This window comes from Tamandua tetradactyla, chromosome 10 (assembly GCF_023851605.1).
Source record: "Tamandua tetradactyla isolate mTamTet1 chromosome 10, mTamTet1.pri, whole genome shotgun sequence".
NCBI classification, from domain to species: domain Eukaryota; kingdom Metazoa; phylum Chordata; class Mammalia; order Pilosa; family Myrmecophagidae; genus Tamandua; species Tamandua tetradactyla.
Genome location: NC_135336.1, coordinates 52,556,779 through 52,574,564, shown reverse-complemented (window position 1 = coordinate 52,574,564; position 17,786 = coordinate 52,556,779). Strand labels below are relative to the sequence as shown.

Here is a 17,786-nt window from a genome sequence, read left to right as displayed (position 1 = left end):
TTCCTAGCTTTTTAAATCTCCAATCTTCCTTCATGGGCAGACTATTTTTAAATCCACTTCACAATCACTGTCTAACTTGTACATCTTTAAAAATAAGTCCTACCTGGGGAGGAGCCAGTTCCCCTCAGATAACATCATTTTGTGGTTCCAATTGACTTAACTTCGGTTGTTTCTCCCAAAAAATCACTGAGTTATAGAATAAAGCAATTGATTCAGTATAAACGATTACAAACTTTAGAAAACAATTAATTTATTTTTCCTTTTACCCACAGGTCTACCCACGGATAGCGCCGGCATTTTGGCACTACCTGCGGGTAGAAGTGAGTAGCGGGTATTTGAATTCTCCCACCTTTGCTCATTGCACTCTGCTGGTGTGTTCTAATCTAAAGCACCCATCTTGCTCAAGATGCAGCTGCCATTTCGTATAAATGTGCTCTTTTGCCGCCACCATTCCTTAGAGTTGGACCAGATATCCAAATCACCAAAAATACAAATGCAGTTTAAATGAGATTAATAATCTTTGTTAATGAATTTCCAAATCAAGACCATATCATATGCATCATAATGATAAACTAAATGCTAAAAATTATGGAAAACCATGCTAACACCAATTTTGATTGATACTTTTAATATTTAGAGCATAATTCCTCAGCTTAACTTTGGAAAGTCAGTAAGGAAAAGGTAGAATAACTCCACTTCATTTCCTTTCTCCTCTCTTCTGTCTCTCAGGAACATGAGCAGCTCACCTACTCCTCCACGAGGTCCAAGGCCCCCAGTGTCATTATCACAGGCCTCAAGCCTGCCACCAAGTACATATTTCATATCCGAGTGAGGACTGCAACAGGATACAGTGGCTACAGTCAGAAGTTTGAATTTGAAACGGGAGATGAAAGTAAGTTTCACAAAAGCACATATAGTAAGATCTTACTATAAAAATATTATCTCTTTTCCAATTTGAACTAATTTTTGAAAATCTGATGTCCCAAATATTTAAGTCTCCTCAAACTGGCTTTGGTACAAGTACATACATACTTACACAGTCATTTCAGTTAATATTTTGGTACTTCCATTACACGCATGAAGTATCTTGCTATAAGGCAACTGTAATGTGTCCCAAGTATGCCCCTTTATGCAGGATTCATCATTCAAGCTGGATACTGTTAACCTAATTCTTTACTAGTCCTGGCATGATAATATGATATTTAATGACCATTTGGAAGTGAGTAAAGCTTCAGGGAAATTAGTTTAGCAGTGAGTTTAAAATTGTGAAGCTTTGGCTTGTTATCTTAGTTAGATCTACAAAAACAGTGGTCAGGAGACAACATCACTAAAAAGCACATTTTAAGTTTAAATATAGACACATGGGGTTAATTAGAAACTCATTAATTCCGTAGCCTCTAAGTACTGAAAAACTCACTAGGAGATGGTGTGGGGTGTTCCAACAGCATGAAACATAAGCTTAGAAATCTCTAACTCATTCGAACTCCATCTTTACCATTGAATTATGATTTTCAGAAATTCATCTAACTGCTATCTTTGTAAGGATAACATGGGCTAATTTTGCTATGTATCTCTATGGAAAAAAATGTCCAAAAATTTAACTAAAATGAAAACCTGTCCCCAACATTACTAAAATACCTATGTTAGTGTGACTCAAGTATAGCAAATTAATTACATTAAATCTTTGTGAACAAAGATAGTAAAAATAGTTACCATTTTTTAAACCCTTAATAAATGCCAGGAACTGTGTAAAGTATTTCACAGATGGTAATAGTTGCCATTTTTAAGCCCTTAATAAATGCCAGAAACTGTGTAAAGTATTTCGCATGTATTATCTTCCTTATATCTTTCAGTATATATGAGATAAGTATTATTTTTCTATTTTATTTCTTGTGAGAAAATAAAGTGATTACCCAGTCATGAAGCTGATAAGAAGCTGAACTAGAATTTGAAACTAAGGATTATCTATCCAAAACCTGTACTCTTAACTATTCTACAACCCTGCAAAGTCCCAACATTTGAATTATTATAAAGTGCTATATTGTTCTAAATATATATAAAGTGCAATATTATATATTGTAAGACCACCACTAAATAGGCAACACTTCCTGAAGTTTTTCATTGTCTCAAAGTGAAAATACTTTGGTTTCAAGTTTTATGAAAGTGGGATTGTTTGTTTGCAATCTTTTGATGTGCAATATTAAACTATAAGAAATCCTTAGCTGCAACCATATCTAATTAAAAAGTGGAAAAGTACTGAGGGATTTAAGGAAGAAGAAACTCAATTTAGGAAGAGAGAGTAAACAAATGAATGAAAAGAATTTTTTACCTGAACGTTTATTATCAGCGATGGTGACCTATAATCCCGCTGGAGACTATTGACTTCTCAAGATGAAAATATTAGGAGCAAAGTGTAATTATCAGAAAATATGAATGCACAATCAAAATCAACAAAAAATATCCAGGGAAATAGCCTATGTCCTGTTGCCTACTTTCTCTCCTGCTTATATGTCTAGTGTAAAACGAAGGATGCAATTCAAGGAACGATCTGTCCAGAAAAAAGTCAAGTAATTGTCCTTTCTGGGCTATGTTTATTGTATCACTGCATCTCACACTTTTAGTTCATTTCACAAATGATGAAATTCACCTAACTTTTGCAGAGTTTTTGAGTATTGCATTATTAAATCAGAAATGCACTCACACAAACCCCACGGGGACAAATCTAGATAAGCCATTTGTCAGGCGTCTGGAGAAAGCAAACTAGTCCAATAAAAAATAATAATAAAAACAACAGTCGGTTCTGATCTAAATATTGAAATCTGATTTTGTGGTATAGTTAGGTGCAACTCTATATTTCAGGGCTAGAATAGCTTAGATATTATATATAATAAAAGTACTTTGAAATTCCTTAGCAGAAAGGGCCCACCCTTAGGAATGATTCAGTGCGATATACTTTCATTCATTCATTCAACAAAAATGTATAGGTTATTTTATATATGTCAGACTCTGTGTGAGACTCTGGGGATGCACAATAATAATAAGAGCTGTAGTCTCTCTTTCAAATAATTTACAGTCCAGATTTGAGGAAGGAAAATAAAATTAAAAATTTTGAATGACATGAACTATCATAAAGAAATGTAAAAGATGCTTTGAAAGCATGGGAGGGGGGCCCTAATTAAGCACAAATGGATCATGAAAGTCTGCTTGCAGAAGAAGCTGGGCTCATCCTTGAAAGAGAAGCAATCAAGAAGCAGGAAGTGCTCAGAGACTGAGGAAAGCAGGAAAGATTTATAGAAGAGCAAATAATGTGTATGGGGGCATGAATGGTAAAAGGGAAGGAGGTTGAGGTGGAGAGTTAAACAAAGATCAAAAGAATTACCCTTTTGATCTATTAAGGATTGTGGTCCTTATCCTGAAGATATTGAAGATTTATTTGAGGCTTCTAATTTAGGGAGTAACATGATTATTTTCATTGAGCACATACTATGCACAAGACTCTAATCTAAGCAATGTACAAGCATAACCTCATTTAACCCTGACAAATGTATGCTTCCTTTAAGACACCTAAGTAGTTTTACCAAAGTATGGTAACCAGTAGATGGAGGTGCAAGATTAGAACCTTAGAACCATCTGGCAAAGGCCTTAGAAGAGAGTGAAAACCATGTTCCAAATTACTTGCTTTTGAATGCAGTGGAATAGTTTTTATTAGACCATTGAAGAGAAAAATATGTTTGGATAACTATTAGATCAACTTATGGCTTAAAGGAAAATAAACCAATCATTTTTATCTGGTTCGCTTTAAATTGCATTTTCAAAGCATGTGGTTTATGTCTAAGGAATTTCCATGAATAACGTTATAATAGAATATGGATAGATTTATCATAAATTCAGTGATATAATGACATGAATCCCAATTGACAGCATCAGTCTTTTACTCTTCATATCCTCTTAGCTCGTCTTTTCATTCTTATAACTTAAGTTTGTCTACTAGTGCCCCAATTATTATAATGTAAACTTTATTAAGTTCCCTCTTATATATTCTGCTTCATGAACTAACTTTATAATATATGCATCAAAATGGGTGTGCATTGGGGAGGAGAAATTAGGTCCTTTCTCATTTGATGGTCTTGAACAAATTTTTTATAGTAAGCCAAATGAAAATGTTTGCACTTACATCCTGTTTTGGTTTGCTAAGCAGCCAGAATACAATATATGAGAAATGGGTTGGCTTTTAATGGGTATTTATTAGTTTACAAATTTACAGTTCTAAGGCCATGAAAATGTCCAAAATTAAGGCATCAATAGGATGAAACCTTCTCTAAAGAAAGGCTGCTGGCATCCAGGATTCCTCTGTCACATGGGAAGGGACATGGCCAGCATCTGCTGGCTCTTTGCTCCTGGGTTCTGTTATTTTCGACTTCCTGATTTCAGTGGTTTTCTCTCTGAGCATCTCAGGGTCCTGTCTTAACATGTCTGGGGCATTTTTCTCTAAGCTTTCTCTGCTTTTCTGCTTTGTATCCTCTCATAAAGGACTCCAGTAAAGTTCTAAGACCCACCTTGAATGGGCTGGGTCATATCTCAATTGAAACAACCTAATTAAAAGGTCCCACCCACAACAGATTTTCCCCTTAAGGATGGATTAAAAAAACATGGCAGTTCCCTCCAGCCTAAATGCCTGAAAATGTAGAGCTGTGTTCCAGTAGCCATGTTTCTTGAAGATGATTGTATAATGATACAGCTTTCACAATGCGACTGTGTGATTGTGAAAAAAAAGAACATGACCTTTTCTAGGATATAAAACAGCTTCAGAACAGCACACATTCTCCTTAGCAAACCTTTTATAGATTGTTCAACTTCTAGTTTTACTGAAAATCAGCAAGACAACAGTATACATATACAATAATTCCTGTTCCAAATCGTAATGATATTAATCAACTATTGTACTTTACAAATATAGTGGCATCTGAAAAGCATTCAAGGTTATGTTCCTGAATATCCTCTTGCAATCTGAGGCCACTTTTCAGAAATTTTTTTCAAGATGATAATATGCTAGTGGAAGCTGGCTATCCCGATTTGAATCTATTAGGTACCCCCAGAAATGCCATGTTTTAATCCTGACCCAATCTTGTGGGGACAGCCATTTCTTTTAATCCTGATTCAGTACCATAGGTTGGAAACTTTTAATTAGATTATCTCCACAGAGATGTGACATCCAATTGTGGGTATAAACTTTGATTAGACAGAGATGTGACTCTACCTATTCCAGGTGGGTCTTGATTAGTTTACTGGAATCCTTTAAAAGAGTAAACATTTTGGAGGGAGTCAGAAATGACAGAAGCCTCAGAGCTGACAGAGAGACCAAATGTAGGCACTTGGAGAACAATTCCTTCAGAGAACAGAGGCATGGATGTTTGGAGGTGCTTGGAGCCCAGCAGACATCATCATGAGATGTTAAGCAAGGCAGAACCTGGAGAGAGCCAAGGGAAGCCAAGAGATGAAACCGAGCCCTGGAGAAGCAAAGTGAGGAACCCCCACAGGAACAGAGGCTAAAAACAATGAAGCCAGCGGATTCCAGCCACATGACTACCCAGCTGGCAGAGGTGTTCCAGACCCATCAGCTTTTCTTGAATTAAGGTATCTTTCTCTGGATGCCTTAGTTTGGATATTTTCATAGACTTAGAACTGTAAACTTGTAACTTATTAAATTCCCTTTTTAAAAGTGATTCCATTTCTGGTATATCACATTCTGGCAACTTACAAACAAACACACCAACTAATAATTGTAAAGGTTACTAATGGCTGCTAGCATTATACAAAAGAGTCTACTTGAACTTGAGCTATTAGTTTCCTTTCTCCCTAAGTCTACACTAAGTCTTCATTGCATATGGGTATATGGAGATAGATAGGTGGGTAAGTAGGTAGGTAGATAGTTAGATATGACAGATAAATAAATAGACAGCTACTCATATATAGTCACAAAATACTTTACTTTCATGTCTTAATACTGACTTTTCATGTTTCCTCTAATCTTTCACTATACTAAGGTTGTATAGCTAAATATTAAGTCCACTAACAGCACTCATTAGTACCTATTTTGTCCTGATCTTTTTTACCAGATATTATACTTGATCCTATTTTTTAGAATATATTTAACAAAATTATGCTGAACTATAGTCTAAATGTCCATTTTTAAAAGGAACAAAAATAATTCAGGGTGGTGCGACAATGGATCAGTGGCAGAATTCTCACCTGCCATGCCGGAGACCCAGGTTCGATTCCCAGTGCCTGCCCATGCAAAAAAATAAATAAATATTTAAAAAATAATAATTTAAAGAAGAGGAAATCAAATATTTATTATTATTTAAATACTACAAAACTTATCTAATATTCAATTTTAGAGTAAGAGAAAATAATTCTGTATTTGTATTTTTAAAACCAAAATAAAATATATTCCTGTAGATTGTAACCAACTTGAATCTTTTACTTAAATATTGGAAAACAGAATGTGAGCTATTGAAAGGGAACAGAAATCATAGCCTAAAGCCAATTTTTGAACCAAAACTAAAATTTTATACTTAATAATCAGTACTGTACCACTTCCATTGCCATACAAGTAACCCAAGAGAATTAATATATTGCCAACATGTAAGCAATGTAGTCCTTTTCCCTGAAAATATTAATTATGCCTTAAATTTTAACAATGTACAAATTTAGGTTCAATCCTTTGGGGTACATAAAGTAGTCTTGTAGTACAAAATCCACATCTGTCAACATTTTAAAAATGTGTTACTTACCAAAATCAATAATGATAGACTAGATTTACATAACATAAAATCACCAACCACATGAAAGTCATCATGATTGACATTAACAAACCTATAAATTACTGAATCACAGTAGGTATTTTAAAATAGAAACTTTTGTCATGTTTTACACATTTATAGAAAAAAGTTTTATGTGGATACGAATTAATGAATTTAATCATTTTCTTTTGAAAACAGCTGTAAGGCTTACTTATATTAATGTTTTTGTATTTGAGCAATTTGATGCATTTTAACAATTTATAAATGAGAAATGATGCTGAAACTTTAGGTGTCTTTAGTACCTTCTTCCCTAATCTATTCTTTATGTCCCCATCTGACCAATTTTTCTAAACTCCACTTTGTGGATATAAAACCCTGAGTCACTGGGCATTTTCTACTGAATGCAATATAAATTTCTTAACCAATATGCAAATCTACCTCCAGCCTTATACAAATTTTACACCATTCCTGCCCTACTTCCCTCTAATTAGCACATATTCTGGGGAAATGGGATTATTTGGATGCTTCATACACAAGTGTTATGTATCTCTATCATATCTAAAGTTCTCCTCTGACCTCCACTTGAAGTGGTGAGGCACCTATCACTGTAAGAATGGTCAGTCCAGTCCATATTCACATGCTATCACCCCCTGTGAATAATTCTAGATTAGAAAATATAATTTTCTAAAAGCTAAAATGTGGAATAGCATGCTGCCTACTAGTACCACAAGGGAAAGATCAAATATTTTTTACCATATATTAGCAACATTGATTGCTTTGACTAACAAGCTGTAATTGGCTTGAATCATGTAGAAACATGTTATAAGCAAAATTTAATTACAAATTATTATTCTAAAATTGGGGGCATTTTAAGTAGATTAAATGATTTATGTTATTTAAAATATTTTCCTCCTTAAACTTTTTTCAAAAAAATGTCTATTATGTTTGATCCAGTCTATTGGTTGAAACAACAACCTGTACTGCTTCAATTACTTGAATGAAATGAGCTACATCATTATTAACAGCAGCCAGAAATTTTGGAATGATTATTAATGGTGAAGCATGAAGCAGAAAGAAGACCAGCTTACCCTGGTGGAATAATATAAAGTTAATTAATCAAGCAGGAGGCAGATTTCATATCTGAGTCTACTCAGAGGAGGACGAATTCCAGTATATAGCTTTAGTTTGAAATACTCTCCAATCAATATCATGCTTTCAATATTGGCAACCATGACTATCTAAATTCAAACATCGGTGGGAAAGAAGAATGTTCTAGCTTTTGGGTTGTCCAAATATAAATTGGCCTGCCTTGTGAGGTAGTGAAGTCCTCTCATAATAAAAATCTGTGGTGAAATTTTCATTATGAAAGGACCAAGTTCCCTTTCTATCCATTTAATATTTTTACTTCTCTTCTTCAGTTGTGACATTACTTCTAATTTCTTACATGATTATTTTTTCTTCTTACTTCCACTTCTTCGTCTTTCCTTAATTAATGATATTCCTCCTTAGAGTAATCCACTTTTGATTATGACCATCGATATTTCAGAAGACTATCATTATTTATAAAGTCAAAAGTCAAGTTCAGAGAACTATGCAGTGTTTAATGCAGATTTCTGGATAAATGCATAAATGGTAGACAAAACATGACACTCCAAAAGGACAAAATAACGCTGTCATGTGATTTACTTAGTTATACAGGGACTTTATGAAGAGTAACTTTTGCATAGAAAGTGGAGGTCTCCTTTAAAAGAACCTATGTTAACATAAAAGATAGTTTCTTTCAGTTTTTGCCTAGATAAAATAAGAGTTTTTAATGATAAGAATCAGGGCTATGCACCATGAAACAGATTGAAAGCTTAATATGAAAAATATTAAAGATCATAACTTTGCTAAATGGGCTGGAAAGAAAATCATTAACTATTAACAGATACTTAGAAGTTGTAAAAGGTGCATATCAATGTGAAATGTTACAATTTGGCTCATATCTAGAAGAGAACTAAAAGCAGCAATAGACCTATTTCTTAGTAAGAAAATAGGTTCATTTTAAGTAAAAAACCTACAGCATCATGTATAATGCTATGATTTCTTTGGAATACAAACCACTATCGCTGGGCTGGATGTTTTTCAAGATCAGGAACCATGTCTCGTTCATTTTTGTACCTCCTATATTGTTTTGCATGTGCCTGGCACAGAGAAGGCATTCAATGGTACCAAGTGAATTAATGTTAGACATTAAATTACTTCATGAACATGCATCTATTGTTCCAAACATATTTAATATATTTAATTATTATATCTATGTATTTTCCGTCTCTTACCATTATTCATTATTTTGTACATATATTAATAACATGCGGTATGCTGAGTGCTGAAGATACAAAGATAAATAATATATGGTGTCTTATCTTCAGGAAACTCACAACTAAACCACACTAGAGAATATTTCTAACGTATTCCTTTAGGTATTTCATTCTCAAAGTCTAACTTTAATCTGACTAGATTCGAGATGCATTTTTTTTCTATCAACCGTCATATGAATTGCCTGAATTTTCTGTTAAGCTATTTGACTTTACAACCTCGGATCCTTCAAGAGAGCAAAAATGTTCTTTAGATATTTCAAATTGCTCCTAATTTCATAAAAAGTACATTCTCTATGTAATACTTGAAGATTTAGAGCCATTCTTCAGTCTCACAAATCAGCTTTATTGACTTATATTTTGAAGTACCTTTTTTATGTCATACTTTAACCATTAAAAAAGCCTCAGGGGAAAAGTGAAGGAAAAAAAAAACTTAATATTTTAATATAACCATATAGAGGCCTATGCAGAACCTTCCAGGTATGATTCCTAATTACAATTGACCTCTCACCCTCATCTATACTGATTATGATCATGTGCTAAGCTCAAGAAGGGATTAGGAATAGTGTGTCATTCAGTGTTACATCTGGATTGGTGTTGTAAAGCATTAGAGAAATTTTATCCATCTGCAGAGTGATACATAATGATGGTGCATGGATGTGGCTTTTATAGGGAAAGGTAGAGATAAACGATGGTGGAGTGAATTTGTCCTTTGAGAAGTCGCTGACTGCAAGGATGACATAGCTCAGGGCCTTGGTTCCTTTTTTAGTTTTATCTCACAATTGAATTCTGTCCACAAAATAGTCAATAATTTGACTATTGTTGACAATAACAGAAAAAAATCTGGGAGTTTAAGAGTTGTCCGAACGTCCAAGCCAGAGTAAAAGCATCTTATATAAAATTCGTAGCTATCAAATACTCTATGCCTTTGTCAAAACATGGAGACATAAATAGTTTGAAATTCTTAAATTTTCACAGTTCTACTGTGGACAGATGGAGATTACACACATATATATATACACACACACATATACATGTACGAACATACATATACATATGTATTTCTAAAAAAATATTCCCTTTAAAATATTTTTATATACATAGGCAATAAAAATCATGTTTAAATTATATAACATCTTTTAAATTTATATTAACCCAGTGCAAGACATCTGTTTTTGCTCCATCTCATGGTAAAGTCAAAATACTGATAGACAGAACTCGATAAAATAAACCAAGCCAACTCGATGAAGACCCATGTGAAAAATGAAGAAGCAGCTTCAAAGAGAATAAAAATAAAAGAAAGTGTTTGTCTTACACATTTCTTTTCTAAGGGAAATGATAGCTTATTGAATTTAAATTGAGTAGCAGTTATTCTTGGCGAAAGAGCAGCAGCCCTTTAAAAGATTGAGCTGCATGTACATAAACCTAAGCATGGTATGCATAAGCACATTACTGTATTGTAAATACAGGCAAAGCAGCAGAATTTGACCACTCCACTGCCATATAAATATAATTCATAACAAATGGAATTTAATATTTTCTTCTGCTTTGGGAAAGCTGAGCATCCTTTAAAAAAATGCTCTTGCACTGTAGTTCTTTTGCTTTTGAAAATTAAACCCCTATCTTATATTTGCTGGATACATAACCAGAAAGCAGATTAAACAATGTTCAACAATTAATTTAAATGATTTTGTAAACAATAAAATTGCAATATTATGTACTGAAGTTAGCATACATTTGTATATATGTATTTACAGGCATAAATATGCATACATATATATTCTATATTCATACAGATTTTCTACTCCCATTTTGAGATAAAGGAATGAAATTGGCGATCTTTTTAATATCATTGCATAATTTATTATCCTTAAAAGTGAAAAGAGCTTTTTTCTAAATTTGACATAAAGTTTGTTCCTAAATTCAGCATACTGAGGAAGAAAGAGAAGGACACTTGATAGGAAGCAGCAAAAGCTAAAGCAAATAGAAGAATGTTTAATTGTTCAATTTATTCATTCACCTCTTTATGCAATCAAAAAATATTAATGAATGGACCAGATACAGAAGTAGACACTGGGGATTCAAAGAAGAAAAAGATAAAATTGTTCTCTACTTTCACAAAAGTGAAAAGTAAGAAGTTTGAAAAATTAAACAAGGTTACAATACAGGGTTATGTATGATATTTAGAGGGGTCCAAGGAGAAAAACTCAAACCAGTGTATGCCAAGGAAAGTTTCCCAAAAGAAGTGATGTCTTAAAAGAAACTTTAAGATTAAGTAAATTTGGCCATGAGAATGACAGAAGACATGCATGAGGAACCACAGAACATCTGTTCTGTCCTGCTCAGAGAGAACAGCTTGCGTATATACCTAGAGAGGAGAGAGAGCATGGAGCTCACTAATAACTCAAAGAATTTCAGTGTGGCTAGAACCATGTTTCTCAAAATGTTGATCCTGCACCAGAAGCGTAAGTATCACTTGGGAACACATCAGAAATACAGATTTCACTGGGTCACAAACTCTTGAGGTGGAGCCTAGTACTGTTTTCACAAGCCCTCCAAACAGATTCTGATACAAATTCAAGTTTACAAGCCAATGGCTTCATCAGAGAGTAATGGTGCTGATTGTGGTGGTACAAGAATGGCAAAACATGAGACTGGCAAATTAGACAGGGGCCAGCTCATACAAGGCCATCCCTTATCTTGCTGCTAAGACAACAATGTTCTTTGCTTTTTATTTTGCTTCCAGTATCTGCAGGTTTTGAAGACAGGCAAGCAAGTCAGAGCCAGCTTCTGATACTTGACTTCTCTAGAGCCATTGCTAACACATTTAATTATTCCCTTACCTTCATTTTAACCACACTAAAAATGAAACCTTCCAAATGTCTTTTCAATTGTCATTCCTATAGCTGTCATAAATTCCAAATTCCGTAGAGCCTAATTTAACTTTAAGTATTCACTTACTAAAGATGCTGGAACCTTGGGAATTTATCAATTTAAATTCTAACATATGCTTGCCCTCTGAGAGCATGTAAGCCAGTATATGTCTGTCTTTGACAGTTTACATTTGGTCTCTGGACTTTCAAGACACAGTAAATTTATAGTCTGCTCACCAGAACCTTCTGAGAAAACTAGAACTGAGCCATTCCTTTCCAATCTTCTATAAAAATGGATCAGTAGTAGTTTTCCTGCAACTACCCTGTCTGGGAAACCTCATGAATCTAGATACCATAGGGTTAAAGGTTAGATGTTAGCAAAGCAAACTAGACACCAAGACTAATATGCCACATAAAAGCACAGGTTTAGTATTATTCTGTTCCTGTAGTCACTGTTTCTGGCTGAGATTGCACAGTTATGCATTCTAATTAATAAAGACAGAATGGTACATTCAGTTAGACAACAATGGACTCAGTTTCTTGGCACAGGAGGAGTCTTCTCTTCCTTAGACTTTAAAGGAAATGAGCAAGATTATTTTACCTTGCTCTAAAAATGGGAAGCTTCCTGGTAAAATGATTAAGGACTTGGACCAGACTAGCCCAGATCAGCCTCCAAGCTCTGCCACTCTTCACATAGTAGGACTTAAAGAAGGTATTTCCATCTAAAAGCTTCAGTGTGCCCATCTGAAAATTAGAAATGCACTCATTCATTTGTCCATCGACTCATTAATGACTACTTTTGGACCACTCACTCTGTACCTATTGCTGTTCTTCATGCTAAGGATATAGCAGAAATAGATGAAAAATTCCTTCTCTCCTAGAGCTATTTATTGTACAGTGAGGACAGAGGCAATAAACAAACAATAACTAAAATACTTCATATGTCAGATGTTGCCAAGTTGCAGTGTGTTACCAAGAACCCCCATCATGACCCAGACAGGCATCCTCTCTGCAAGTGAGAGTTCTGAAGGCTCATTGCTGAATTTTTACCCAGGCATTGCCCCTGGCCAAATGAAGCAGCATCCCTGAAGGCCTCCACACTGCCCAGGGCAGCCAGAATCCAAGACTTGTGATTACACAAACCCAGACCGCTAGCTTTAACTCTGAAGGGCCATCCTGATCCAGAACACCGTGGGGTCAGCTGAGGTCTTTGTAGCTACCACATGCTGATTCAACTGCTCCAAGTTTCCATTTCTGTTGCCATCACAGCCCTACATATCCATGCTGAGGACATTCCCCAATAATTATTGCATGCGAAACTCCATTGCAGAATCTGTTTCCCAGGATACCCCATCTAAGACAGATGATGAGAGATGCTCTGGAAAAAAGTGAAGCCAAGAAGGATAAGGAGTGCCTAACTCCTAATATGAGGAAAGAACTCAGTACAGAGTGTGGCACACATAGCCGTTATCCTTAAATATCAACCCTCACTGACTTCTAATTATTATTGTGAGCTGGGCAGCTGGTACAAACTTCATGGAAGAGTGCTTTAAACGTGGCCTTGGAGAAAATAAAGGATACAAATAAGCAGAAATAAGGACATTTTCCTTGATAGCAACTGATTTGTGCAATTTAATTTGGGAGATGTTTCACAGGTAAAGAAACAAAAAGAACTAGTGAAGAAGAATTTCAGCTAAAATTTCAAGTTCTGGACTAAACCTTTCTTCTGGATATGAAACTTTAGGCAACTCAATCAACCTCTCATTTCAGCTTACACACCTAGAAAACAGGGATGAGGACACTACCTATTTTCTAGGGTTCTCATGAGGATGCAATGATTCAGTGCTGTAGAGTACTTAGCAGAGTATCCAGTACTCATTTGATTAGAGCTAGCAAATGTTAACTATTACTTCTAATATTAATGTTAATTTCCAGTCCAAAAATTTCATTTTAAATTACTTCAAAATTTAATTTTAATAAACAAAACAGCCTCCCTTATTATATCAATGTTCTTTCTCTCTCTTCTTGCATGCAGATACCATGCAATGACAATTAACTCATTCCCTTATTCTTCCTTTTGACATTTATTTTTCATACCCATTAGCCTACCATTGAGACTAGATGGCTAACCTCAGGTTAGTTTTTTGTTTAATTTTTATAGGTTACATAGAAAGGTGGATGCAATTCCTTAAGAGGTATTGACCACCTGGCTTAAGTATTAGAAAACTGGACTCAGCCAAGGAAGCTCCAACCTTGAACTTCTAAGATACCGGATGTTACTAGCATAGTAGGCGAAGTCAGAGAGCCTCTCTCAGGTCCATTATAGCAACATCACCTGTCCACATCAACCTGTAGACCCATAACCACTATCCTTCCTGTTTCTACAGGAATCAAATTCTTCATGGGTTGGACCTCTTTTATTTGAAATATTTAAAACATGAAAGATCTCAGTTCAAATAGATAATCTAATGTAGAGGTTAGAGGCCCAAATTTGGAACTAGAGTATCTGTGCTTCAATTCAGGCTATGCCACTTCTAGCTGTGTGACGTGGGACAAGTTAATGAAACTTTTTGTGCCTCAATTTCTCTATCTATAAAATGGAGATAATACTACCTCATAGGATTGTTGTGAGGATTAAATAGGTTAACACGTTAAATTTTCAGAACTGTAGCCTGGCACATAAAAGCATTCTAGAAGTAACCATAATTATCACCTTTCTGAGGGAGACTCTTTCATTGGGTCCAATATGATTTTTGAAACCAGCTAGTGCTATAAAATAGCTGCCTCATATCTATATAAAGAACAAGAAAAAAAAGAAGAAAGAATAAAAATGCAATTCTGGCAAGGGCACCCTCTAGAATCCTTCAAATTTCAAGTGGAAGTGAAAAAACTTTTGTATACCCATAGCCACCTCTCCCAATATGAATTATTTTGATTAAATAAATGACCATGTAACTGATAGCCTTGTTGTATAAAAATCTACCCAAAGAAAAGCAAATTCAGCTATATATTTAAAACTATATTTTGACTCAGAGTAGGTATTAGTTATGCCATTACTTCCTGAATATAAACACAGAAAAAAAATCTTTGTTAGAGAAGGTTTTTACTTGACACAAGCAGAACAGATGATAACTAAGGTAGGTAGGCCTTAATACAGAAATAAAAGATATCCCGCAAGAGGATACTGCTAGCTGCTCTAGGCCAACAAACTAGAGAATTTAGATAAAATGGAAAACTTCCTAGAAACACATGAACAAACAACAATGAAAATAGAAGACCTCAAAAAAACAATTACAAGTAAAGATTGTAAAATCAGTAATCAAAAATCTCCCAGCAAAGAAAAGTCCAGGACCAGATGGCTTCACAGGTGAATTCTAACAAGCATTCCAATAAGAATACCAGGCCTTCTCCAACTCTTCAAAAAATTGAGGAGGGAATGCTACAAAACTAATTCTATGATGCCAACATCACTCTAATACTAAAGGCAGACAAAAATACTACAAAAAAAAAAAACTTCAGACCAATTTCTCAAATGAATGCAGATGCAAAACTCCTTAACATAATACTTATAAATCAAATTCAGCAGCACTTTAAAAGAATTATATACCATGATCAAGTGGCTTTCACCCCAGGTATGAAAGGGAGGTTCAATACCAGAAAATCAATTGATATAATACACCACATTAACAAATCAAAGAGGAAAAACCACAGGATCATCTTGATTGAAGCAGAAAAGGCATTTGAAAAAGTCAAACATCCTTTCTTGATAAAATATCTTGAAGGATAGGAATTTAAGTACATTTCCGCAATATGATAAATGGCATATAGGAAAAACTGACAACTAACATACTCAATGGGAAAAGATTGAATGTCTTCTCTCTAAGATTTGGAACAAGACAAGATGTCCACTGTCAAAACTGTTATTCAACATTTGCTGGAAATTCCAGCTGGAGCAATTAGGCAAGAAAGAAATAAAAGGCATCCAAATTGGAAAGGAAAAAGTAAAACTTTCGCCCTTTGCAGATGGCATGATCCTGTATTTAGAAAATTTTGAGAAAAACACAATAAAGCTACTTGAGCTAAGTTCAGAGGCTAGCAAGCACAGGTCAAGGAAAAGAAAAGGTTTCATGGTGCCATGCAATGCCAGCTTTATTGAGGACTTCCAAGAAGATGGCAGAATAGGAGCCACTGAGTGCACCCTGGCTCCATGCAACAAGGGACAGAAAAACGACCAGGACAGCAGTTTTAGGGTGCAAGTGACCAGCGAGTTTTCTATCCTATATAGGGAGACCCTGAATGAAAAAGCAGATGAACTGGGATGTAGAGAATGGGGTGAGTGTGCTCAGTCACAATTCCAGCCTGCCCTCACAGCTGGCGTGGGAGATCTTTCCTCACAGCTCCGCAAGCCAGAAGTTCCCATGGAACTTGAAATCCTGCAGACTTAACTTTTCCTGCATATAAAAAGACCATTTGTCCAGAGTACAGTGCCTGCTCCCTACCCCTGAGACAGGCTGCTGTGGGTACCCGATTTTTTTTGACAGACTTTGGGGCCCTCCCCAGGGAAGAAGGAGAGATACAGAGTGGTGCAGGTCTGACAACCAGCCAGTGAAAGAGACTTCTTTAGGGTCCTGATACCACTCTGCTCCCCCGACAGGGGACTGGAGACCTCATTCAAGTGCAGACAGAGAGATGAGGCAGAGGAAGCGGGCCAAATTGTATGCTGCAACCAACTGCCAGACATTTCCAGATCGGCTGTGAGCACAGGAAACTGAACCATCTAGTCCCACAGCCCAAGGTCATCCCAAATGGGAGTCTAGGGGCCATCAGACCCATCCTGCATACAAGCAGAGGGCCCTGATTGGAATTACATCAAGTGTCCGTTCAGCTCAGCCAGAACCTGCAATCCAGGCCTGAGAAGAAAAGGTGGCTCAAGAGTACCATCTCCACTTTTTCTAGCACTTCTTTTGCAGGGGAGAGGTGAGGGTCTCAGAATATGGGCCTGAGGTGTATTGGTCATGGAGGCGGAGGGATGCCCCAGGGAGCAAGAAGGTATGTAATTTGTAGTTTTCAACCTACTATCTGTGGGTGGATGCTGTCCGCTCACTACCCCCTCCCCCAAGACGAAGGGCTGCGTAGGTCCATGTGGTCCCAGGTGGCAGCCCCAGCGAAGGCTCCTACCAGCCCAGGGGCGGCCCACAAGGCATGGCTGACTTACTTAGGAAAGCTATAGTCGCTGTGGCTGTCTTACACCATAGTGGCCAGCTTGTGTATCCCAGGCCGTTACTCCCTTTATGATCTCACTCCACTAAGCTTCACTTTTGAGTTACACACTTGATTCCCCCAGAAAATGATGGCAAAATTGAGTGAAAGACCAATATATGCAACTAACACACTTATTTTCTTGAAAATAATCTTAGTGATAATAGGATAATACTATACCTTTTGCTTTTAATGCAAAATATTTAATTTGGAGATCTCAGAAGTGGTTTATGGAGAAGTATGACATATATAATTGAAGAAATACTAAAAAACTGATGGTATCTTATTTTTGTGGAATCGTAAGGCTGATTTTATTTAAAACAGAGTGGACTTTCTTTGACTCTTTCCAGAAGTGACTGAGGTAATCACTTGGTGGGTATTTGAGGTAATCTGATGTAAAACAGAACAGTTTTCAGTGAGTTCCAAACAATGACCCCAAAACTTCCTTAGAACTTATTCAGTTTGAGGAGAGGGTCAAATGAGTTTTAGAAGAA

General features: G+C 35.8%; 1 protein-coding gene across 1 annotated transcript in view; it reads left to right on the top strand.

Moving 5' to 3' along the window:
- The window catches only part of EPHA6 (EPH receptor A6), a 951,964-nt gene that overhangs the window by 643,422 nt on the left and 290,756 nt on the right, over window positions 1–17,786 (top strand). Inside the window, 2 exon segments of the mRNA XM_077118650.1 lie at window positions 273–320; window positions 730–892. Coding sequence (XP_076974765.1) covers window positions 273–320; window positions 730–892 — 211 coding nt within the window.